The following is a 25,401-nucleotide window of genomic DNA, read 5'->3' as shown; positions in this document are numbered from 1 at the left end:
CCCCCCCCTATAAACAGCCTCAGAGATTTCAGAGGAAGAGAGCCATTTGAGACTGGACAGCAAGAACCCCCAGCATGAGGATATCCATCCTCCTGAGCCTTCTATTCCATGCTGCAGCTGCTTCTCACCAACCGTGAGTGATGCTGAACTCTTGTTTCAGTCTCTTTCATGAAGGCGTCAGTCTAGCTAGATGGACCACATCCCATGCCATCAGCTCTCATGCTTCCTGCTCTATCAGATCACCCCAAAGGGTAGCTGAGTCCTATACCTTGCCTACCAAGCCTTTGACTCTTGCAGGTCAATACAAGCCAACTTTCTGGGGGGTCTTCCGGGTCAGACCTTAGGCCCAGAGGTGTTTGCTCTGCAGTGCAATGCTAGATCAAATCACTGGTGTCTAGACTGCACGGTTATGAAACCATTTCTTTTGAAGACTGCATGGGGTGTTTTTGGAGAGTTCAGGAGATTACTGGAATAAGGGGTTTGAAAAAGATTGTAGGGCTATACTTAAGCTAATAAAGCAGAAACTATTTCTCACATTTCAGTGAAGCAACCACTTTGCTGGGCTCACTATTGCTTTTGAATGTTGATGGCACATTGCTGAGGGATTCTGCAGTAGTGGGCCACAGCAGGGAAGTTTTCTTACATCTCTTGAGTCCTCAAACTGATACCACCTCTGCTGTCTTTCCCCACCACAGACATTACATGGTGGTGATTCCTGAAGCTCTCTGGTACCCGTCCACCCAGGTTGCCTGCCTCCATATCACCTGTCATGATGCAAAAATTCAAGTGAATCTGGCCTTGGAGCGCTCTGCAGGACGGGAGGTCTTAATGCAAGAAACCATCCAGAAGAAGAAGACTTTCCTGTGCACTAAGTTCTGGGTGAGCCACCCAAGGCAGATTCCATCGCTGATTCTCCTTTCAGGAAAATGCTTGTGTTACTCCCTTACCAGGGGTGACATAGGTTGTGTCTACTTTGTCTTGGTGTGAGCCTTTCAGGAAGGAGAATGGGTGGTGCCTAGGGATGCACAGCCTGACACAGTCTGTTGGTTAGCACTGAATTTCCTTTCTGAATCTAATTTTTAAATGGAATTTTCATCTGTTAAAATCTGCCAGGGTTCCAGATACCACCTGTGTCCTCCTCCATTACAGACCAGATGAAGTAGCTTTAGCTCTTTCTGAAGGATTTGTGCAGGTTCACAGCTGAAGCTTGGGGAAATGGTGTCTTGCAGGACACACTGCAGTTTCTGTAGTACCTGAAGTCAGGCAGCAACTCAACTCTTGGGAGCTACTGAGGACTAGTTGGATGGAAATGGATATGCTGCTTGTTTATAAACAGCATCTTAGAGGTTATTAATTGTTGGTGAGAACTTAGCAAAGATCTGGGATAAGGCAGGCATGTCTAAGCAATATCCTTTCTGTTATACTGTATATTCTATGCTAAGGCTGCTGGGGTCTTTGGCATCTTTCTGGTTGTGTTTTCTGCTTTGGATTTCTTGTTTGTAAGTGCTGGATAGTTCTGAAAGCCTAAGATTTGAGGCTGTGCAACTGCTCAATCTCTCTTTCGATTCTCTGCTACCATCTCCCACCTTCCTGTCATCTGCCCATCTTCCTGAACAAGTCTGAAGACTCAAAAGTCAGGTGCTTGCTTGTCACCAGTGGGAAAAAGGACAGATTCCAGAGGTTGGCTGGTTATTGTTCCCTCCTGGAACAGTGTGAGGGAACCAGTTAGTTGTTCCGCTTCACTCTCAGAAGATTACCTGGGGCATGTGTGCTCTCCTCTCTCTGTGTTACAGGTTGCCCCTCCAGCTAATGGCACAGAGGAGGTTGCTACTGTAAAACTGACCATCACAGGAGAAGGGGTCAATGTTGAGGAACAGAAAAAGGTCCTGATCTGCAAGGCCAGGAGTGGCACCATCATCCAAACTGACAAGCCCATCTATGAACCAGGGCAGACAGGTGAGATGCAAATGGGAGCAGCTGAGGGTCCCAGGCTTTTTGCTGGTTGCACCATATGGAAAGACTGTGATGCCCTGAAATGCAAGAACAACCTTAGCACAAAGCTTTGAGACCATGTGTCTTGCTGAGTGGGGTTTCAGTGTTTGTAATGTCTGGCTTGTGATGACTGTGGAGCTGCAGGAGGCAGTAGATAATGATAACCATGTCCATGGTACCTTACATGTGGGAACGCTAGTGTCAGATGCTACCACAAGTGTGTCTAGAGTGGAGATAGGAGCTAGGGTAGCACATGGAGTAGGGGTCTGTAGGGAAAAACTGAGATCTGATAATATATTCCCTGATTTCCTTGCCTTCAGTGAAATTTCGCATTGTGACTCTGGATGAGGAATTCCATGCACTCAACGATTCGGTAAGCAAGTCCTGGGGGCTGTGGAAGAGGCTTCCTTGTACCATGCATGGATCCTACCTCCTTTCCACTCCTTTCACTGCCAAAACTCCAGCTTTTCCACATTTATCCCTGGCAGGTTTTATGAGTATGCAGAGGGCAATAGTAACTGCCAGGAAGGTGGCAGAGGTGTGCACATCTCTTGCTCATCTTGGTAGAACAGTCATGCAACTGCATGTATGGGACATATTCGTTCCTGATGTGAAGGTGTCATGGGGGGAGTGAATAGATTGTAAATCAGGTTTTCCTTCTTGGGGGGAAGGGTGCTTTTAATCTGCACCCTACAAGATGGAATGTGGGAAATGCTGCTTAGACATTAGGACAAACTTTTTGATTGCAACAATGTGGAAATGTGTCCAGAAAAGGCATTTTCATCATTGGAGATGTTCAGAACATAGCTGGAGAAGGCTATGAACAATCTGCTCAGGGAGACACATTTCAGCAGGATGTTGGATTAGATGGCCTCCAGAGGTTCTTTCCAAGTTATGTGATCCTATACCTCTGTAGCCCTCTTAATACTGGACCTGAACTAGAGCTACATTTGTTTGTGTGGTGACTTGTGAGTTTTTCTGTCAGGAAGTCATTAGCAAGTGTTGTGTGACCTCCAGATTGGTTTTTCCTTTCCCTTTCTTCAGACCTTACTGCAATGAACCCACCTGGTATTTCTCTGGTATTTTTTGGTGGCATTTGTTTTACTTTACTCTTCCAACCTAGTCATTCTGTTGAATTGAATATTGTTGAATTCTGTTGAATTGTATTGTTGTCAGTGCTCTTAAGTTTCCAAATCACCAGTTGCACATCCTTCAGAGAGGGCTCTGAGTCTGAAGTACTTTGTGTGTGGTGCTGGCATGTGTTTCTCTTTTCTAATGTTTTTGCATTTTTTCCTCCCCAGATTTCCCTGTTTCTCCTGGTGAGTGATGCTGAAACCTCATGTTAGAGTAATGGTGATGGCAGTCATTTCACTGTGCTGTTCATATTCACTTTCTGATAGATTTTAAAGACCTCTGAGTGGAATAGTAGACCTTTTTTTGTTGTTGGATGTTAAATTCTTAAACTAAGATACTCCTTTCAGCTTTTTTTTATGTACTCCTTTGAGATTATGCTCCCAGGGACTTCAGTAGAAATCTGTTGTTCTAGATTTGCAAGAGAATAAATAGAAAACTTAGATGCTTATGAAAGAAAGTTAGAACAGCAAAGAAGCTTTGCTTAAGATCAGAATTTAAATAAGTGTAGAAGGAGGCTCAGATGCTGGGAGCAGAATCTGAACATTATCATGCCTTCAAAATTTCCTGATCAGTCTATACCAAACCTCATTTCCTTAGCTATAGAATCTGGTAGTCTACCACACTGAAATCCTGAAGCTCAGTTTCTATGGGATGTGGATCAGCGAGCGAGATGCTGGAACAACTCTTTCTTTCTTGTGGGTGCAGGACCCTAAGAACAACCAGATAGAGCAGTGGCAGAACGTGGTCCCTCAGGATGGCATTGCAGACCTGTCTTTCCAGCTGAGTGACGAGCCCCTGCTGGGAACGTACGTCATCAATGTCACCAGCTCCAGAGCCTACGGCAGCTTCTCTGTTAAAGAGCATGGTAAGAGCACGTGGGGGTTTGTCTGAGCTGCTGAGAGGACCTTGTGCTCCTGGTCCAGGAAGCAGGGTGTTTTTTCCTTGATAACCTTCCTAGGAGCACATGGGAGAAGTATTAGCATCATAGGAAAGAGTCTGAGCTGAGGCTTAGGAGAGGAGGTGACTTCAGGACCTTAGTGTGTGGGAGAAGTGTTGTGCATGGCCCCAGACCTTTGACACAGCTGATTCCTATGGATCCCAGAGTCAGATAAAGCAAGGCAATTTAGGATGGACTTTTTCAGAGAACATGAAGTCCAATGCCCTCTCACTTCACTTTCATTCTCTAATCAACTGTATTGGGAGGCCAGTCTTCTCTCAATAAAAATAGCTGTCAGAAGTGGAGGGACATGGGGATGTTTGGTTTTAGTTTGGGAAGGAGCAAATCATCCAGGGCCTACACACAAATGTGTTAAAGATACATGGAAAATCTTTCCTTTCCTTTCCCCTTCTCACCACCTTCCTTCCCCATTTCCTGTCCCTTATTCCACCACAGTCTGCCTTTATGTTAATTCTTTGTGAAGGCTGTCCCTGGCCTGTGTTTCCTACAGTTCCCTGTTTTTCCTTTCCAGTGCTGCCAAAATTTGAAGTGATCTTTGAGGCACCAAGTCAGATTTATGCACTAGATACAACCTTCCTGCTCCGGGTATGTGGCAGGTGAGGATTCTGACTGGAGGGATGACCCTGTGTTAATTTCTGGCCTGACGTGCACAAGCTGGATGGGTTATCGTGAGGAGCTAAGGGCAAGATGACTACACTTCAGTCACAGGAAGCCAAAATCTTCCATGACAGCTGGTTGCACCCTGAGGCAACATGAAACATTCCTGTAACTATCATTCTGATACTCTAAATGTCCCTTTTCTAAGAACACTCCACAAATCTCTACACACAAAACCTGGGGGAGCAGCCTACCCTTTGACAAGCAACTGTTTGTGGGATAGATCATGGCAGATACGTGGTGTTCATCTCCCTGAAGAACAAACTCATGGGAAATGATGGGAAGGTTTTCCAGATTATGCTCACGTGGAAACTAAAGGGAGGCAAAAAGGAATTTCCCCAGGTATGATCCAAGGACGATGCTAGTTAGCCCCATGTGAAGGTGATTTTTTAATAAAAGGCACTTTCTTAGTCACCCATGTTTCTGGTCATAAGACGATGAATGCCTTCAGCACATCCTGGGGTTATTGCAGTTAATGCTGATGTATAATGCGGTCAGCACTTAAAACACTCTAGTTACCCAAAATAATTTAGTTTAGTGCTAATAATATCATAAAGCCCTTGATCTCCCATCACTGCACAGCCTTGGCCTGACCCTACTTGCTGGGTCAGGACTCCTGGGCCTGCTGTGTGGATGCCACTCTTGTGGTGTATTGTGAATATCTGGCAGTGCATGGTCTCTGGGGCTATGCAAAGCAAGCCATGTGTTCTCCCACTGTGTGCGACTGTCTCTTCCTTTCCCTGCTCCACACAAACAGATCCACTCGTGGGAAAAGCATCCAGGGGAAGGTTCATGTGAGCCTTTGTCAGAAGATAGCCCCGTTCCTGCCCAGTGCTTCCAAACCCGATCTCTGTCACAAATTCAGCAACCAGGTGAGATGCTTAGGAAGAGCTGAACCGTATTCAGAGGCATTTGTGCTCAGCCTCAGGGTAAGACAAGGCTGCTGGGTCCTTTAGCTGAAGTAATAGCAATGTTAATCCAATATTTTGGCTGCTTGGCCACTGCTACTGGTGCTGCCTCTCAGCAGCTGTGCCTGACGATTGTGACTGAGCCTCATCATGTACCTGCTCCACATCCTGGGCTGCAATGCCAAAAGGCAAAGCACCCTGAGAGCAGGGGTTTTGTGCCGCTGTTCCTCTGCCACTTCCATAACTTCTAATCCAAGTGCCTTGCTCAGACCTTTTTCCTTCTCTCTGAACTTTCAGACAGATGAGTCAGGTTGCTTCTTCACAAATGTGAGCCTGTCCTCCTTCAGCCAAGACTTTCGGTACTATCGGGACAGCATAGTTGCAGAGGCCTCGCTGGTGGAGGATGCCACAGGTAACTCTAGAATTTCTGGTGCCTGGGAAGAGGAAAGTTGTGCTAATCTGACCAAAAGATCTGAAGGTGTGGTAATCTGACCAAATGCACTGGAGACTTTCCAGCTAGCAAGGGATCTGAGCCTTCTGAGCCCATCGGGGCTTGCTATCCAACCTCACATATAGAGACAGGGACAGCAGCTCTTGACAGTGTGACACACTCTGAGTGTGGTGTCAGGTGAGGCTCTCTAAAAGTTAGAAGTTAAGTGGGAGGAAGACCAGATACCCAGAATCTTGGGAATATCGCCATTGTGATGTGAAATGTGTGTGTAGCTGAACGTGTCCATCTGTATTACCAGTGGGTCACTCTGCAGGGAAATTGCTGAGAAGTGCTTGTCTTTCTTGCTCCTTCTCTCACGTTTTTGTCTTGCTGCTTCCATTCAGAGATACAGGTCAATGCTTCCCACAAATTACTTATCTCCAGGATTGGCGGGTTGGCTTTGTTTAATGATGTGAATTCTTACTACCACCCTGGACAGATGTTCAGAGGAAAGGTAATTCCCAGTTTCAGTTCTTTGGAGGGGAGAGTGTAAGCAATATTTCACAGTAACATTTACTTACCGTCTTTTCTGACCCCTTTTCTAGCCAGGGGCTTGGGAGGGCACAAATTACTCCCAGAGACAAAACTCTTGAGTTGTCCAATGTCAGAATAAATCCCAAGACTGCCATTTACCAAATAACCCATGAGGGGGAGCAGCTATGGGCTTAAATATCTGGGATGCAAACCCAAACATTTGGAATTTCATCAGCCAGGAAGTCCTCTGCTGAGAAGTGGAGAATACTGGAGGTTGGACCAGATGACCCCCTGTGATCCCTTCTAACCTTACCCATTCTGTGATTCTGTAATTCTGTGAATGAACATGGTAGTGCAAGTGGTAATAGGAGCAGTAGCAGTGTTGATAAAATTATTGGTGACTGAAAGAATGATCTTGCTGTCTTTGGAAACACTGCTCCTGACTTGGGGAAGCCAGAGATTCTGCCTGCTGATTAGATTTTTCTGCACTTCTCTTGTTCCCCATGATGTTCTCAGATTAAAGTAATTGATCACCAAGGCAAGGCACTGAAGAACAAAGAAGTCCTTCTTGTAGTAAACTGTGCTGAGCAGCAATTTAGGCAGAAGTTCATCACTGGAGACTCTGGAACAATTTCATTTACCCTGGACACCTCTGCCTGGAACAGCACCTTGGTCTCCCTGGAGGTAAGGAAGGAAGGGTGTGTCTTGTGGCAGGAGTATGTGTGCATGTCAGAGCTATTTACTGCCCTATAGACATCTTCCTTGTTCCTTCCTGAGGGAGAGTAACTCAAACCTGAAGCACCTCAGCATGTTCTAGATCTTGGCTCTCCCTCTGAGAGCTTATTCTCCAGGTCTCAGTTCCTTTCCTCATCAGCTCTCCACAGCAAGACCTGTCCTTTGTGATTTGCAAATCCAGGGTGATTTGCAGCTGACTTGATTAACTAGAGAAATTAACTGGTTTAGTTCTTTTGTCTCACCAGGCAAGTGTCCTGCATCAAGATTCGGACAGAGAGCCTGGGACAGTTGACTTGAGTTACCAGCGAGCCTCTTATTTCATACATCCGTTCTACAGCACCAGCAGGAGCTTCCTCTCTATCATCCGTGTGCCAGAGACAATACCCTGTGGTAAAATGCAGTCTGTCCAGGTGGACTTTAGAATTTATGAGGAAGACCTGGAACATGGGCCCAAGCGCGTCATTTTCTCCTACTTTGTGAGTTTCTGGGAAAGCACTAGTGGGTGACAGCTGAAGGCCCAAGATCAACATCTCTTAGAGGTTCAAGATATTTGAGACTACTTGATAGTCTTGGCTCAGGCCAGGACAGGGAGTTCCTCCAGTCATCATGGAACTGAATCCTGGTTTTGATTCGGTACTGCAGTAATAGCAACAAAGGCAGAACCTTTCCTGTAGGCTATGCACAGGTGCAGGCCTTACCTGTCCTCCCCCACATCACTTCATCCCTGAGCTCTCCTTACCAGCTGAGATCAAATAAAGCTAATATTCCTCCCCGACCCCCATTTAATCTCCCAATTTAATTTCAGGGTTACTTTGATCTTCTTAGTGATCTCAAAGGCTACGTGACTATGTGACCATCCCTTTCTGTGTTCTTGTCTAGGTCACAGGGAAAAGAGGGATAGTCCATGCAGGTCAGCAGACTGTTTGGATTGGGCTGCCAAGAAGTAAGTGCACTCCCCAGTGCCATGTCTAGCAAGCACTTAGTGGTCTGTGACATCCACTCTTATTTGGATAAGTGGCATAAGCCTCCCTTCAATGTAGGGATGTCTCACCACTTGTGTGCTGCATCAGAGTACTGTGCTTTTCTAGATTTCATGTTCCCTTTGCCCTCTTGCTTTGGACCAAGAGAAGAATACTCAGCATTTCCCAGCCCATAGGCACATCCTCTGTTGTCTTCTTTTATTGTGTTGTTGTTGTGTTCTTTTTGTCTCCTTCTGCTGCTGCTCCTGAAGCATGAAACTGTAGCCTTACCCTCCATAGCAACTGTTTCTATAAATAATTTGGGTCATTAGGATGCCACAGATTATAATTTTGATGTCTGTTGACCCACTGTTGCCTATTTCTCCAGCTCTGTTTCTTAAAACCTGAGTTATAAGTATTTTGGGACAAGGTCACCTCTTTGTTGGTGATGGGATGAGAGATGTTGGGTGAGAGGAGGCTTTAAAATATATCTGAGACTTTCACTTTTTGTGGAGCCAAGCTTGAACTCCAAAGTACTGTTTTGTGTCCCCAGGGCAATAAACAAAAAAGTCTTTTGCTTGTCTTGAATCCAGATCCAGAGATGTGCTGATTGTTTCAGTAGTCTCTAGAAATCAATTTGGTCTTGAAAGACCAAAGGAGGAATTTATTTAAACAGGCACATGCAGAATGGCAAAGCTGATCAGACTCTATTTTCACTACAAAATCTACTTCCTCTTATTCCTATTCCTGTTACAGAAGAAGATACACTTCTTCTCTTATTTCTTATTCCTTACTTCTCTTATTCTTCTTCTCCATCTAGTGCTGGAAAGCTCCTTCTCCATCCCTCTTACATTCAGCTCGACCTATGCCCCAGCTCCAAGACTTGTTGTTTATGTCATCTTCCCTAATGGAAAAATCATTGCCGATTCTGCCATCTTCAGTGTCTCCACGTGTTTCAGAAACAAGGTAGGGTTTGTGTCTGAGATGTGGCTAGATGTGTGAGCGTGAACGTGTCTGCTGCAATGAAAGGAGAGCTGTGCCTCTGTGTGTGGCCCGTACGACGTGTGATGCAGTCACATGAAACTGCAGTTTGTGATTGGTGAGGTGTGCTGTGATGTTTGGAGCAAGTGTGTGCTCAGCATTGTGGGGGCTGCTGCGATGTTTGGGAAAGGCAGAGTTGCTGTCTGTCTCCATAGGCAACTGCAGCCTGGGAGGATCATAGAAAATCCAGCCCAGCACAGGTCGTTTGTGTGGTTCTTAGGAGAGCTCAGGGCTGCTCTGCTGCTGCAGCAGATAATTAGGATTGCTAGTATGTGGTACTGGGATGACATCTGAAAGTAGATGAGGGAAGAAGTGGATTTTACTGGCCATCCAGAAAGGGCTGAGTGCATCTGGTCATTGTGACATCCTCGGGAATCTGCTTTCTTGGCTGTGTCTTGCGCTCCAAAAGTGAATTTCTGAGAGGGCATTACCCCTGCTCCACAGCTGTTTGTCTGCCATAGACAGTCAGATTCAAACAAGAACAGGAAGACTTTCAGGAAACTGAGGCCCATCCCACAAAGAGCCTGGAGATAAGGACTAGGCTTATTTTTGATCTGGGACCCCAGAAGAAGGTGCTTCATAAGACAGCTGTGAGGTGTGTGACCATAGCTGGCTGGTTTGCTGGGTAAAGAAGAGAGAACTGTGCTCTGACACAGAAATGTCTCCATATGCACACTGATGGCTCCCCCTCTGCCATCTTTCCTGTTAGAACTTCAATGAGGTGTATTTTAAGCACCTTCTGAACCTGGGAGGATCTGTCCAAGGCAGGTCTTTGGAAACTCTCTTCATGTAGGTCCCTTCCCTGCTTGGGAAGTGGTAGGGTGGCACCTAGAAATGTCACTAAGGCATTGCCTGCATTCTTCCCATCCAGGTAGAGCTGGGCTTCTCAGTGCCAGAGACTCTCCCTGGCTCACAGGTTGGCCTCCACCTGCAGGCAGCTCCTGGCTCCACCTGTGCTGTCTGGGCTGTGGATCCAAGCTCCTTTTGGATGAAGCCAGGAAAAGGACTGAGCAGCCACTCGGTGAGCGAGCCTGCTCTGACGTTTTCCCTTCCCTGCTGACATGAGGCGGGAGGGAGGCGACTGAACTTCTGCAGAACTTAACTGAAAGCACAGCCTGGAGGGATCAGCAGCGCTCCCACTGTGGTGGGTAGGGATTAGGGACTAAGGAAGAGGTTGAGTACCACTCAGTCACTCATCACTAATACAGCTTCTGTGCTAACACTGTCAGAGGAGAGCCCAGGAAGAGTGACAGCGATCCTGGGCTTTCTGGCACGCGTTCATACGCAGTAGCCAGAAGCATCTCAAACAGGCCTTGGACGTGTGAGAGGAAGGGAATGCCAGGTTTAATTTGCACTGAATTTTTTTTTTTTCCTTGCTTTCTCAGATCTATGGGCTGTTCCCATCTTATAACTCCAGGTATCTTCACCAAGTGTCTGAAGATGATCGTTCATGCGGGTTCCCAAATTCTGATGGGCCTGATGTGTTTACGGCATTCAGGGTAAAAATGGTTGATTTGGTGGGTTGAGATAATTCATGGACTGAGGGAAATGTGGCTCCTGACTTTTCCAATATCCAAGGGCTGCCATTGCAGGCAGGACAGTGAACAGGTGCACTTTAGGCCCTTGTAACTCATTATTTGAATAGGTGACTTGAAATGTATAAGGAAAAAATCATTGTGTGGTTGCCACATTTGGGTTGTGTGACTCAGGATGCCAAGGATTATTCATTACTTTAATTGGATTTCACACAATTTGTTTAATCTTCATAGCACGAACAATTGCACCCTGCAGGCAGAGAAGGCAGGGTACTCAAATGACCATGTGTTTGTAAAGGAATAAATTTGGCTGATTCAGGCCAGATGAATTACCTTATAGGACCTTGTTTGCCCGTTGCTGGGGATCTGAATTATTCCTTCTTAAAATGAAGGAAGAGAATACAGAGGACAGCCAGGTCCCCACTGTATGAGGGGACAGGAAGGTACAAGGGCAGAGGGCAGAGAGGAGAGGACAATCTTCTGGTGATTAATCTCTTCTTACAGGAAATGGGGTTGAAAATTATGTCCAACACCAATATCAAGAAACCCAGAGTATGTCCAACCACTCCACTGACAAGTACACTGCGGGGAACAGGAAAGATTATTTTCAGGCCCATGCTGATGTTTGCCCAGCCCCATAAAGTGTATAACAGTAAGTATCTGCCAGTTGTTTCTTCTTACATGGGAGGCTTAGTCTTTTATGTGAAAGCAGTCCAGGGTTTGAGCCAAGAGGCAGCACTTGCTGTAAGTACAAATGGAGGAGAAGGAGGGTTTTGTGTCCCTAACCTGTTGTGCTAATATGAGGGGTGTTAGTGGGATGTTTGGATGTTTGGATCCCAGGTTTTAACTCTGGAGTGAGGGAAATGTTGCCTGTCCCATGGTGCCTCCACATGGAAGTAAAGCCCAAAGCACCTCTGACATTTGATAGGATTTTAAAATTTGGGACAGCACATTTTGTTCTGTTGCCATGCTGTCAAGAGCTGACTGAATTTGCTGCAGCCTGAGCTGTGCTGGAGCTCCTCTGCTCTTAACCAGGACCTGAGGACCCTGTGGTGACTATAGCTCCTTGTTGTTTCCAACAGAGCATCTGATAGCAACCTATCAGCCCACTATGTTTCCACCTTCTTCTTCAGCTGAAGAGAAAGTACACAAGCATTTTCAACAAACCTGGCTGTGGGATTTGTATTCTGTGGGGTGAGTAAACTGAGCAGCGGGGCTTTAGTCTGGGCCATTTTGTGTGGCTGGGAGTGGCAGCAGATGCAGCTGAGCTTAGGTCATAGGCAGCTGTGCAAGACACTTAAGGACATACATCACAGGGCTCATACCTGTAGGCTGTTCATTGCTGGAGTTGATGTATGCATTAAATGCATTCTCCTCTACTAGAAGTGCTGGTCATCCATGAAAGGTGGCTGGCATAGGAAGACAGAAAAGCATGAGGTGCAGCAAAACAGCTTAGCTCACTGCCTGCACTCTGCTTTTGGTAGTCTTGTGGGCTTGCATTTCCCAAAACATGCTCACGGATGTATCCTGGTATCCAGGGGAAGCTGATGTACATAGAAGTCCTTCACAGGACTGAAAATTGTGTCCTGTGAGAAAGGCTCAGTGTGCACACAGGGTCTGTTGAGAGAGCTTTTGGAGATGTTTCATCTGAGATTTCAAGATTTTCTTGTGTGTTCTCTGAAGATTGAAATCTGCTCAGGACAGATCCTGAGCATATTTCCCATCAATATCTGTCCTCTCCCAGCTCCACTGTCCTTACAGATACATCCACATCTCCCCCCCTAGCAGCAGATATTTCCTCTGTGACTTGTCCACCAGCCTGATCTGAGCCACCAAAAGGTTTCTGTGCTGTGTGTGTTGCCTTCTTGTCCATGCATGGTGAAATAAGCTAAATAATACCAGTATCTTTAGCTATGTCTGCTTTTTGTGTCAGTTGTGGTAAAAGCTGCAGAACAGTCTTCTCTCAAAAGTTGAGATGTGTGCACAGGACAAGTCTCTGCCCTGCCCTCATGTTGGGCTTTAAGCTGTCAGTGTCCCACAGGACAGAGAATGGCTTGATCAACCTTGTTTGCTAAGCTCTGCTGCTGCTAGTCCTATTGCTCTGCTGGTTTCTGGTTTCTGGTTCTCCATTTCCTAGGCCAAGAAGAATAAGGCTGCTGATATCTGTAAGTCATTTTTAGATGTGCATAGGGCAAGTCCTGCCTGTGACTGATGGCATCTTGCAGCCATGTAACCTACTGACCCAAGTGTCCTGTGGATGTAAGCTCCTGAGGTGGGGTCTCCACCTCTACAAGGACTCACTTGTAGCCCTGCAAGGGCTGCAAGTTCAGTAGGGGTTGGACTGAGGTGAGGGCATGGGGTGCTCTGCAGAGAAGGACACACAGCACGTTACCTGGCGTGGCATACGGCACCATTCAACTGAATGCTTCTGTCGCTGTCTACTTCTCCCCAGCCCCAGTGGGAACAAGAATATCACTGTCACTGTGCCTGAGGCCATCACAGAATGGAAAGCAGGAATGTTCTGCACAGGACGTAACGGCTTTGGGTTTGCTCCAGCCTCCCGGCTGACTGTTTCCAAGCCTTTTCTTGTGGAGCTGCCACTGCCATCTTCTGTGGTCCTGGGTGAGACCTTCAACTTGAAGGCCACGGTCTCCAACAACCTGCAGCAATGCATGAGGGTAGGTGAGCCCTGATAGCCTCTGCAAGAAAAGTGGGACATGGCTGACATCTGTGATCATAGAATCGTAGGGGAAGGGACCATAAAGATCGTCCAGTTCCAAATCCCCTTTGAGAAGTCATGGCAATTCAGTGGTGTTCCCTCTGATTGGAAAAGGGACAACATTACCCCCACTTTTAAAAAGAGAAATAAGGAAGCACCCTTGACAGGCTTGAGAGTTGGGCCTGTGCAAACCCCATGAAGTTCAGCAAGGCCAAGTGCAAGGTCCTGCACCTGGGCTGGGACAATCCCAAGCACAAACACAGACACACTTGTTGCCCTTGATAACCCTGGCCAGGTTGCCAGGGTTATCAAGGCTCTCCCAGCCTGATCCCTGGCTAATCAAACAATCTGTGTGTATTCCTCTCAGGCTGTGCCCCTCCTTCCACCCTCTGTAGGCTTCCTTTTTGTGTTGTTGATGTTTATTTATTGCCACCTGCCATCTCTGCTGCCCCTTCAGATCCAAGTGACCCTGGAGGAGTTTGCACACTTCCAGCTGAAGCCATGCAAAGGCTGTGTCTACAGCAGCTGCTTATGTGCCGGGGAAGCCAAGACCTTTCAGTGGAGTGTCACAGCTGAGCACCTGGGTGAGAAGCACAGGGAGGTGGGGTGGTGGAATTGGGAAGGGATGGGACCGAGGTGGGGATGTTTTGTAAAAGCTGACACAGAGTGAGCAGCTGTTTGCTCTGTTACCCAGAGAGCACTTACTTGCACTTATCCTATGGTCATGGTTACTCACAAGCCTGTGCTAGGAGGTACAAAAACATATAGGGCTCTGATCAATTTTTTTGTTGTCAGCAGGTGATGTCTATTGTATTAACAGGAAGTGTTTCCTCAGAAGGTGTCTTATAGACCTAAATGTGTGTGTTATTTTCAGGGCTCGTGAACATCACCCTGAGCACAGAGGCTGTGGCCACCAAAGAGCTCTGTGGTGAGGAGATACCATTTGTCCCAAAACAAGGACAGAAAGACGTGATCACCAAACTCATTCAAGTTCGGGTCAGTCAAGTTGTTCTGTTGCCTAAGCCTCAAAGCAGGCTTTGTGCAATTCCCAGATTTTGTGTATGTTAATTTTGGGAGTTACCCCTTGCTATTCAAAATGTGTAATTATCATCTCAGGGCGTGAGGGCTGATGGATGTAGAAGGTAAAGGGACATCCTCCACTTCAAACCATGGAAAACTTTAAACACTCTTTTCTGTCCTTGTCCCCTGAGTTCTCTGCTGAATCTTACAGCACCGCTTTCACAGATATTCAGAATTTAGTATATTCCGAAAATGCACGCTGGTTTCTGATCAGAAGTGAAAATGATTGAAAGTAGTTTGCATTTTTGTGTGATAATGATGATACTCCAGCTGGCTGTCCACCCTGAACCAGGATTCTGAACATACCTTCTTCTAATCCACTTGTAATCCCGTTTGTCTCCTGGGTGCTCATTAAAATACTACTTTTATGTGCTCCAACAGCCAGAGGGAGTGTTGGTAGAAAAGGCTCACAGCTCCATCCTGTGTCCCGAAAAAGGTAGATAGATTGTTTTCTTCTTTCACCCTTTTTATCCCCCTCTTCCTGCCTAACCCCCTTCTGGGTATTTCCACTTGTTGAACTATTTTCTCTGTCCGCATGATGAAGCTACAGAAGTGTACTCTAGCTGTGGTGCCAGCTAGGGCTTTCTCCTAGGCAGGGATGTGGGGAGGTCTGGTCTTTTACCATCAACATTTCTGCCACTAATGTGACAGCTTGAGGCCCTTTCCTTTGTGGAAATAAAACCCCACTACTGAACTTGGTGAGGCTGGAGGACATGGCTTAGGGTTGCCGTTACTGTCTTGAATGTTATGGTGTATGATGCATGTGGAGCATTGAGAAGACAGGCCTGCAACTGAAATCTTAAGTGAGATGGAGTAACTTCTGTAGAGAAAAACAGGTAGCTTTGACCCCTGAGGGTTTCCAGGAGAAAATCCTCTCAACCTCTTTATAAAGAGGGGTGTTAGGACAGCACAGTTACCATGAGGTGGATGGAGGAAGTTAAGGGTGCAATGGGACACGGACTTTTGAAGTGATTTACAGCCTCTGTGCCGGGAATATGGGAAGTTATCACAGAAGAGCCTGGAACAGTTTCTGGGGATTTTGAAGACTTTTTTCAACAGAATCTCTTTCTTTTTTGTCTCCCCACACCTTACCTGACTGATGTCAGGGAATCCAGCAGAGGAGTCTGTGTCCCTGGTGTTGCCTCTAAATGTGGTTGAAGGTTCAGTCAGAGCCACTGTCTCGGTCACTGGTAAGGAATTAAGCTATGGCAGTACCCTTGCAAATCCCATATCTCTGAGTTTAGACCTAGGAAAATCTGAATTCCCCCACACAGCACTTCTGAGTTTCCAAGGCTCCACTGCCATGTTCTTCCCATGTGTGTGGCTGTGTTTCCTGATTACTGACAGCCCAAAACACGCAGCAAGGCAGACAGTGCTGCATCAATGAGCTTCCCTGCCAGGATGGGAATGTGTACAGCTCATATGAGGGGCACAGCAGAATGGAGAAAGTGGCTGGACAGAGGTGTCCCCACACTGCTGTGCTGGGCCTACCTTGCTTGGTGCACGGCTGGGAATGGTCACAGGTAGGAGTAGGTGGATCCTACTGCCCAGGAGGTGGTCAGGGTGCTTATGTTTTGTCTCAGGGGACCTCATGGGGACGGCACTGCAGAACCTGGACCACCTGGTGCAGCTGCCCCACGGCTGTGGGGAGCAGAACATGGTGCTGTTTGCCCCCATTGTCTATGTGCTGCAGTACCTGGAGAAGACGAGGCAGCTGAACCCTGAGATCAAGGACAGGGCAACAGGATTCCTGCGCAGTGGTGAGTACAATAGACCCACCTTGCCCCTCTGCCTTGTCCTGTGTCCAACAGTCCCAGGTTCCTACTCCCCTTCCACCTGGATCACTCAACCACCCCGTTCCTTCACACTGATTTCATGACAAATCCACTGTGAGCACTCATGTCCTGTCCTGCTTCCCAGGGTACCAGATACAGCTGCACTATCAGCACCCGGATGGTTCCTACAGTGAATTTGGGATCCAGGATCAGTATGGTAATACTTGGTAAGCCCTGGGCTCTCTCCCTGCTGTCTGACAGCCAGGAGGTGGGCAGTTTTCTGCTTCCAGCGCAAAACCCTTGCTGTCCTATAAGATCCAAAGTGTTCTAGAGGTTCTGTGGACTAGGGCGTCCCATGGGTAGGCATCCCGAGTCCTGGGGATGAGCTGAGCTTGAACCAGAACATTAGAAATAGCACAATAGGTAAAGAGAGATACACCAGTTTCAAAGTCCCACTTTTTTCTGCTTAGATTCTTTCTTTCCACTCATTCTCCATGCATTCTACTTCTCTCTGATTCTCTCTACCTTCTTTCATGCCTTTTTTTCTGTTGTACTCAATCAGGCTGACTGCATTTGTGGTTAAATGCTTTGTCCAAGCCAAGCCGTACATTTACCTGGACAACCGGATTATCCAAGCTGCTCTCACCTGGCTGGAATTCCACCAGCTTCCCAGTGGTTGCTTCAAAAATGTGGGACAACTTTTCCACACATTCATGAAGGTAGGAGCCCCAGTTGAAGGACAACACCAAGCAGTTCTTGCCAAGTGTGCTGGTAATTGTTTAAATTCACTTGCCTGTGTTGCTGTGTTTTCTTGAGGGGGAGCAAGCCAGGGATAGGAGAGACCTCTCCTGAAAAGCTTCAGTATTTGCCTGTTAATTTTCCCAGCTTTTTGGATGTCTATACTTTTTTTAGGGAGGTGTAGATGGGGAAGTCCCCTTGGCTGCCTACATCACTGCTGCATACTTGGAGGCAGGAGCAACACCAGAGGTAAATACTGGGATTCTTTGCCATGCTCTTGCCTTAAGATCTGAATCTTAAAGATCTTAATGGTAACACTGGGGTAGGCAACAGAGCACCTTGGAGGGACATGTGGGCAAAGTAATAGAGTGGGTGGGGAAGATTTTACAGCTTCTTGGGGAAAACTCTCTCTTTGAGGACGACATCCCTGCCGTGGAAAAGGTGAGGTTAGACTACTGGGGACCACTGGACTTCATAGCTTGATACTGTGCTGGCCATTTCCCAGGAATGAGCTGTTCATTCCTGCTCCCCCCTCCCTCCCATCCCCTTGCTGGTCCTATGAAGATGAAGGCTGATCGTGAGGTGGGTGGAGCTGCTCCCACAGTCAAGTAAATAGACATAATGTAACTCTTAATAGGGTTTAGCTTCTCAAAAAAAGCAGAAGTTTGGGAAAGAGTGCTGTAGGGCAGCTGGAACTGCAGGCTTAAGTAACAACGATTAAGAGGGAGCTCTTACAAGGGCTAAGGATTGTAGCTAGTTACTAGAATGTGGTAGAGGGAAATAAAAAAAACCAATTAACTTGATGGAGAAACACAATTGTAGACACTGAGAATTGAAGTTCTCTGGAGATCAGAAAAGTAAGTGAAAAAGCAATGCTTTTCAGCTGAACAGAAAGCAGTGGACTTAGGCAAAAAAAATGGAAGACAGGTGGAAATTAAACTTCTTTCTGGTAATAGATGTCCTTCAGGCCACCCTTTTTTCACCATAAATTCAATTATTCACTGTGAAGGTGAATTAAACACGGTTGCCCTGCTGAGCAGGCTACGTGTACGCATTTACAATTGTGTGGTTTTGCTGTTGTTGTGTTTGGACTGGGAAAGTAAAACACAGTGGTGTTATTCCCACAGGAAAGGTGTTCATTTCATTGAGAGAGCACTGCTGAAGCCCAAAACTAGCTCAGGGGGGGAGGTCTGTCAAGCACCTTCCACCAAGGGCTGAAGACACTGCTACTGGTGCTGCACTGACACAGAGAGTGCAGGACCGAGCACAGTCACCTGAGTGAATGAATGGGCTGCTTTCTGTGCCGGCATGTGCCACTGCATGCTTCTGCCTGTGTCCCAGGGTCTGCCTGGCTGACAGGGGTTTGTGTGTGACCAGCACCATGCTCCTCTCTCCTGCAGAGCACAGTGGTGCGCAGGGCTCTGGGCTGCATCGCTCCTGCCCTCCCCAAGGCTGCCAGCACCTACACCCAGGCCCTGCTGGCCTACACCTTTGCCCTGGCTAAGGACTCTCAGCGCACCCAGGAACTCCTTGATGTGCTTGGCCGAAAGGCAATCAGAGCAGGTACGGGGGCCTCAGTGCCAGGGGAGCACCAGAGAAGGGACAGGTGACCTTTCTGAGCCCTCGGTAATGTGCAGCCTGGGAGGAGCACAGCCTCACCCTCTAGGCCCATCACTAGGAAAGGTTTTAGACATCCCTTGAGTGAGCTCACAGTGTGAGCCAACACTGCCAACGCTGCCAGCACTGTGGTGTGGGTGCTGATTTCCTTCAGATTCTCTCGCCCTTTTCTGGTACCTGAAGTGGAGGTCGGGGTTTGGGAGACTTGGGAATTCTTGTGCAGGACTGCAAAACGCCAGAGAGGAAAGCAAGCTGCCCCATGTCTTGCTAGTCCCTGACCCTCAGGGCTGGCCAGTGGACAGCTGGCTAGTATCAGGCAGTGGACCTGACAAACCAGGCAATATAGAATTTGGACAACTGGGAGGAAATGCATATGCAGATTATTGGCATATTAGTTTTATATGTCACTCCTACGGAGTGTTAGGTATTGCAAAATACATAGGTTTTCAGCTGCCCTGGGGATGTGATTACCCATCCAAAAGGTGTTTATGGTCTCTGCAGACACAAGCCGCTGTGTCTAGGAGGCTAGGCCACAGGAGTTCTTCCCTGACATCCTTCAAGGTTCCCTCTACTGCCTTCCTTTCCCAGATGGGCAGATCCACTGGAGTCAGACCTCATCCAAACCCAGAACCAGTACCAGCCCTTGGTCACAGCCAATATCCACAGATGTGGAGCTGACAGCCTACATCCTCTTGGCCCTGCTCTCCAAGCCAAATGTCACAGAGTCTGACCTCACCACAGCCTCTGGCATCGTGGCCTGGCTCACCAGGCAGCAGAATGCCTATGGAGGCTTTGCCTCAACACAGGTAACTCATGGCCAGGGAAGGGGAAGTTTCTTGAGAAAGAACCTCTGCAAGATATGCACACAATGTGTGCAGGTGTAAATGCTTTGGGCAGAGGTGCCCTTGGATATGGAGGTCCTCAGGATTCTGATATCAAGTGTCTCTGGATGTCAGAGATGCAAATGTAATTGTGTTTTCCTTTTCAGGACACAGTAGTGGCCTTGCAGGCATTGGCTAAGTATGCAGCACTGACACACAGCACGCAGGGGGATGCAGAAGTGAGGGTGAGGTCTCATGGAGGCTTTGGGAAGAAGTTCCAAGTCTCCTACCAGAACCGGCTGCTGGTGCAGGAGGCGGCACTGACAGAGGTCCCGGGCAAGTTCTTGGTGCAGGCCCATGGCAGCTGTTGTGTCTTTACTCGGGTAGGTTCCCACAGACCCTGCTCTGACCACCCTCATCTCATCTTGTCTAACATCATCACTCTGTTGCACCTCTGTGGGAGGAAATGTGCATTGACTGTGCTTTAATCCCAGCCTGGTGCCAATGCAATAAACCTGTGTGTGGGAGGAAACGGACAGGACCTGCCCAAATATGAGGACCATGATGCTTCCATGGCTCTCAAGAGTACTGGAAGACGAAAATGTTTTATAGTGGTTCCACTGCTGTGTGCCTGACTTGCACAGTCTCAATTGAAAGTTTGAGATGGAGCCCATGGAAGGTTTCCAATCTGAGTGACCTTTATTTTGGGTACTGGAATGAATGTGCTTACTGCATATCATTTATCTATTCACTGTCTGGGTCCAATCTTGAGGAGTTGAGTAGCCAGTGAAAAAAAAGGTGTCATAGATGATATCAAGCAAATTATCAATGTCTTAGTCTGTCTTTTTGTCTCTCCCTGCAGATGGTGCTGAGGTACAACACACCCTCCCCACAAGACTCAACATCCTTTGCCTTGCAAGTGAAAACTGAGCCTGTCAGCTGCACCAAGGACAATACACGCTCTGTTACCGTCCATGTCGATGTCAGGTGACTCTAAAGATCTTGTCCCACTTGAGAAGGAAAGCTGGGCATGGCTGGAGAGCTGAGGGGTGCTTCTTGGCTGCAGGGGAGGCACCAGGCAGTTTCAGCAGGAGGGCCAGATGGAGAGCCTTGGCTCTTGCTGGGGAGAGGTGTGCAGTAGTCAGCTCAGACTGGGGATGCTCAGAGCAGAGCAGCCATCCTCTGCATCCTGTGAGAGGGAGCAGTGACTGCCTCAGCCCCAGCCCTGGCTGGGCTGTCTGCCTCAAGGCACTGCACACAGGGGTTGGTGGTAAAGGGAAGGGAAAGCTAGGAGAGACTCTCTTTTTAATGCTCTCCCCCAGAGACTCTTTTTTGATCTTCTCCCTCAGGTACAATGGGAAGAAACCTACTTCCAACATGGTGATTCTTGAGGTGTCCTTACTGACTGGATTTGCCCTGGCTCCAGGATCTGGGATGTCTGTAAGAAATGTGGAATCAGGGTGGGGATGTGGTGTCAGTGGGACCATCTGTGCCCAAGGAGAGGGGAAGGCTCATGGCAAGGCTGCACGGGAAGGTTGCATAGGAAGGTGTTGCCTGTCTCTTCCTTGAGCAATCTCACGATCCCTTCCCCCCTGCCACACAACGAACTTGGACACATACTGTTGGCTCTTTCTTTGAGTCTTGAGGACAGTGATACTTCTGGCCTGATCAGCTTAGCATATCCCTGTTAGCTAAGTAGCCCAGGCTCTTGTCCTTGGGGTTTGCAGGAGCTGGGTGGCCCTGCAGGGAGATCAGCCTGAAGAGATGAGCCCAAAATACATTTGGAAGTGAGTGGATGAGAACCTGCCCACTCAGACTTAGATAAACCTTGTTGGGTTGTCTGAGACTTTCCTTTCAAAAGGCAAAACTAAATTGCTTCCTCCTCTCTCGTGTCCTAGCTGCAGCATGGGCACTCTGTGAGAAGAACTGAGAAAACACAAGAAGGCGTTGCCATTTACTTAGACAAGGTAATGTCTGTGCTGCTAGAGAAGCTGTAGGAGTGGAGGGCACTGCCAGAGTTGTTGGGAGAATCCAGGACTGGATCAGGATACTCAATATTCATCTTGAAATTCAGTGTTTGAATCTACAGAGTTGTTATTGTCAGTTAGTAGGATCAAGTTCAGATGAGGAATAAAAAGAACAGTTCGTAAGTAAACAGTCATTTACTTTCTTCCCCAGCTGAGCCATATCTCTGACACATACGTCCTGCATCTGGAGCAGGAGATTGAGGTGACCAACCTGAAGCCAGGCCATGTCAGGGTCTATGACTACTACAACCCAGGTCAGTGTGGAACCATGGGGTGCCAGAGCTGCCTGGCTGTTTGCACTTGGCTCTGTGCAAGGATAACTTATATCTCTCCTGTTCTGTTGCAGAGGAGCAGGCCCTGGCTGACTATAACATCTTCTGCATCTGAGGTAGGTGCAAATCCCCTCCTCAGCCCCCTGTGCAGACCTAGCAGCCTTGTTATGCTTCCTCTGCACCCCATCCACTTCTGTGTCCCACTGGAGCCCTGAGTATCTCTGATTCAGCATGTTCCCTTCATCTAGGACTGTATCTGAAACTCACTAAGCAGAATTTGTGGTACTGGTTTCAGCTTATTTTATTTGGGTATGGAGAGTTTCTCTTTCTGGGGAGGAGCTGAAGTAAAACAAAGATACTGGAACAAACAAACAAAAAAACCCCCTTTCCTTTAGAGTCCTTAGTGAAAGCTTGTGCTCCCTAGCTGTTAGCATCCCAAAGTTAATAATTTGGGTCATATTATTTTCTCTCTAGGTTGCTCTCTCTTCTGCTCTCATTTCTCCAGGGACTTGGATTGCTTCCTTACTGTCCACTGCTTCAGCTCCCAGGGATCCCACTAGTGCAAGATACCTTAGGAGAGAGGGGCTGCTGCATTATTGCTCCTGGTGTAATGAGACCTGTGTCACCTGGAAAGTCACATCTCAGGCTTGGGATTTTGGTGCTGGGACACATCTCAGGCTGGATTTCAGGACTAACTTCAGCCTAACCTATGCTGCCCATCCTGACAGCCATTACCTGGTGATTTTTTTTGGGTGTCTGATTAATTCTGATTGTTTAAATCCAGGGATTTTCTTGCTTGTAAAAATAATGAAAATAAAATACAAATCACAAATCAGGGTACTGTGGTGTGTGTTTGGACTCTGTGACAGAGTTTACCTGAGAAGAGTGGGCAGAAGCAAATTCTGTATCTGAGCCATGTCACTGGCATTTATTTCCTGCAGCACTGGATTCTCCTCCAGCAGTGCTGTGCAGCCACCAGTGTGGGGTGAGGACTCCTAGTCCTGCGTGGAGACTGAGCCCACTGAGCATCATCTACTGCACACAGATGTAGCTGAGCCATAAGGTCTTGGCTGCTGGGGCACTTTATGTGGGTGTAAATCTACCCTGCTCTGTACCTCACAGACTGACTCTGTCCTCCTGGCATAGAAAGCAGAAAGGGAGTGATTTAAGTTTCTGCACCTCCTGTGGAGCTGGATTTTGCTCAGGACAAGTCAAACATGAGTTGTCAGGATGGGGTGGTGCCCTGGGGTTGGACTCCCTGCTAATGAGTGAGGAAAGTGAGCAGGGTCTTTGCCACAATACAAGGAGCTGGACTGGCAATTCAGCAGCCAAAGAGCGTGTGAAAATTCAACATCTATCACTGCTTTTTAAAATCAAACCTCACAATTAAATGCTGGTGATCACAGATCTTTTAGGTTGACAGGGACATGTCTCTGTATAAACAGGTAGATCTCCACAGACCCTCCCTAGAGCTGGCTGTAAGAGTGATGGGTAAATGCAAAGGCAGGCTTAAGAGTGGATGGTCTGGAAGACAGGTGAAGGTTGAGGGTCAGGGTTTGGTTACAGCCCTGGAAGCTCTCCACACACTGCAGCAAGGCTAGGATTTGTGCTGGTTTAATGGGAGGGATTTGGAACTTTGTGTTTAAATTTTCACTATGATGCTCCAGAGTAATCCTGAAGAGTCAGCAAGTCCTGTCTATGAGACAAAGACATGAGCATTACAAGTTTTTTTGTATAAGAGTGAGCACACTGAGACGTGCCAGCAAGGCAGGCTGCTGACAGCCTGCTCTGTGCTTCATGTGCAGTTTAGCAGGGCTGGAATGAAAGCATGAGCTCAGCACAGCAGCTGGATGGTAGCAATACCTTGTACAGTGTCAGAAGTGGCTGAGCTGATTAACAGGTGCCACTTTCTCTTCTTGCCCTTTTGTTTAAACAGGTTTAAACAAAACTTTGAAAAAAAAGAACTGTTTAAACTTTTCCTTCTCTATTCAATTTCCTCAGTAGTCCATGAGCAATGCAGGTCTCAACTCTGCAGATCAGAATTTTTGATTACTTTCTTTCAAACTTTTAAAAAACACTTTGCAAATATTTCTGCTTTTTTTTGCAAATGTCTTCTCTCCCCCTTGCCTTTACCACTGGCAAAGTCTGTCCTTGCTGCTATCAAAAAGCAGAACTGGAGCCAGCCAGGTCTGCAGGTCTGCAGCTGGCACTGGTACTTGAGAGTACATTGCCTAGAGCTTGGAGTCTTGCAGAGAGGGAGGAACTCCACCTATCACTGCCAATGCCACCATGTTCTTATAACCTGTTTTGCAGAGCTTAGCAGAGCACTGGTCTGAGAAAAATCCCCAGCACAGAGGTTTATTGGGAAAACAACTTCTGTGGTGGTTATAACACACAGGAATCCAACCTACCCCTTGCTGACAGCATGAGGAGTAGCTTATGCAGGAGCCCATTATTGCAGAAGGAGGTCACACACAACCCCTTGCTACTCCTATGTGTATTTACACAGTTTGTGTAAAAATTACACATAGTGTCATTTTTGACTCAATAATCCATTGTAATTTCTATTCCACTTTCTTAACAACTGTTCTGTGTCCTTTAAAATGTTCTTTATGTGTTCTAAACAGTAATACCTGTGATGTCTGGCTACTAGAGAGCATTTGGAAGGAGGTGGTTGTCTTCCAAGAGAATTTAGACAGGGGAAAAACCACTTTTGTACAAAACACATTGATTTCTCTCTGGCTTAAACATCCCCTTCTCTGCTTAGAGCAGCAGATGTCAAACATCCCAGTCATTTTTTTATCCTTCACAAAACTGAGGGGTTGTGGTGATTCAGGCTGAAGCTTGGTGGTGTGCATCCTTACATTTAGCTCGTGATCAGCTCACAAGCTGGCCTCCAGGGACACAGATCCCCTATGGATGTGCCTCCTGCCTGTCTCTGGGCCAGGTGATGAACGGATCTGTGGGCTGGGGAAGGATCTTAGCACCGGACAGCACCCAGGTACTGTGTGCCCTGTCACCAAGTCCCAGGGCGTGCAGAGCCCTGCTAAGAGGTGCTCCCTTCCCCAGTGCCTTCTGCCCACCAGCAACTGGACACTGTGCTGGTGGTGGGAAATGGAGATAGGACTGAGGCAGATGAATCACACACACACACCAAGCCTGCTGCTGTGTTTTTGTTGCTCCTACATTTATTTAATCCTGTTTCATTGGGAGTTGGACTGGACTGTGTGCTCAGGGTGTAGCTTTCCAATCAGTGCCAAGGCCAGTACTTCAGAGGTATTTACATGTCTGCTCTCACAAAACAGCTGCTGGAGTCAGCAGGAGTCAGGACACTCAATACCTTTGCCATTTTGAGCCCCTGTGCTGTCATTTGGGATCTGGCTGTCCCCTGGAACTGCTGTGGATCTACTGTGAGCAAACAAATGTCAGCCGGGATTGTTCAACAGGCACTGCCTGTACTTTCTGAGAC

At 47.4% G+C, this 25,401-nt stretch overlaps 1 protein-coding gene across 1 annotated transcript; it reads left to right on the top strand.

The window, feature by feature from the left end:
• Positions 1-74: 74 nt before the first annotated feature.
• Positions 75-22,047, top strand: LOC102111783 (alpha-2-macroglobulin-like protein 1). The gene is made up of 35 exons (XM_088052152.1): positions 75-133; positions 696-879; positions 1,794-1,956; positions 2,313-2,365; positions 3,294-3,311; positions 3,832-3,991; positions 4,596-4,680; positions 5,499-5,613; positions 5,947-6,061; positions 6,484-6,593; positions 7,130-7,297; positions 7,594-7,824; positions 8,228-8,291; positions 9,128-9,273; positions 10,220-10,369; positions 10,734-10,847; positions 11,388-11,535; positions 11,966-12,077; positions 13,336-13,561; positions 14,060-14,186; positions 14,477-14,598; positions 15,064-15,118; positions 15,789-15,872; positions 16,266-16,442; positions 16,603-16,684; positions 17,020-17,176; positions 17,370-17,444; positions 18,596-18,758; positions 19,401-19,618; positions 19,801-20,016; positions 20,496-20,620; positions 20,983-21,073; positions 21,538-21,600; positions 21,812-21,914; positions 22,007-22,047. Exons 1-35 carry the CDS (start codon positions 75-77, stop codon positions 22,045-22,047), a joined length of 4,320 nt encoding a protein of 1,439 aa, XP_087908278.1.
• The last annotated feature ends 3,354 nt before the right edge of the window (positions 22,048-25,401 follow it).

The sequence above is a fragment of the Pseudopodoces humilis genome, chromosome 2 (assembly GCF_049639895.1).
Source record: "Pseudopodoces humilis isolate 2021_Gansu_Grassland_sample_001 chromosome 2, ASM4963989v1, whole genome shotgun sequence".
NCBI lineage: Eukaryota > Metazoa > Chordata > Aves > Passeriformes > Paridae > Pseudopodoces > Pseudopodoces humilis.
This window is presented reverse-complemented; position numbering and strand designations above follow the sequence as displayed.

Bases quoted from the DNA above. Each gene is read 5' to 3' on its own strand.
- LOC102111783 (XM_088052152.1), top strand. From the start codon at position 75: ATGAGGATATCCATCCTCCTGAGCCTTCTATTCCATGCTGCAGCTGCT. The intron at 880-1,793 runs GTGAGCCACCCA...TCTGTGTTACAG, and splicing joins TCCTGTGCACTAAGTTCTGG to GTTGCCCCTCCAGCTAATGG. The intron at 12,078-13,335 runs GTGAGTAAACTG...ACTTCTCCCCAG, and splicing joins TGGGATTTGTATTCTGTGGG to CCCCAGTGGGAACAAGAATA.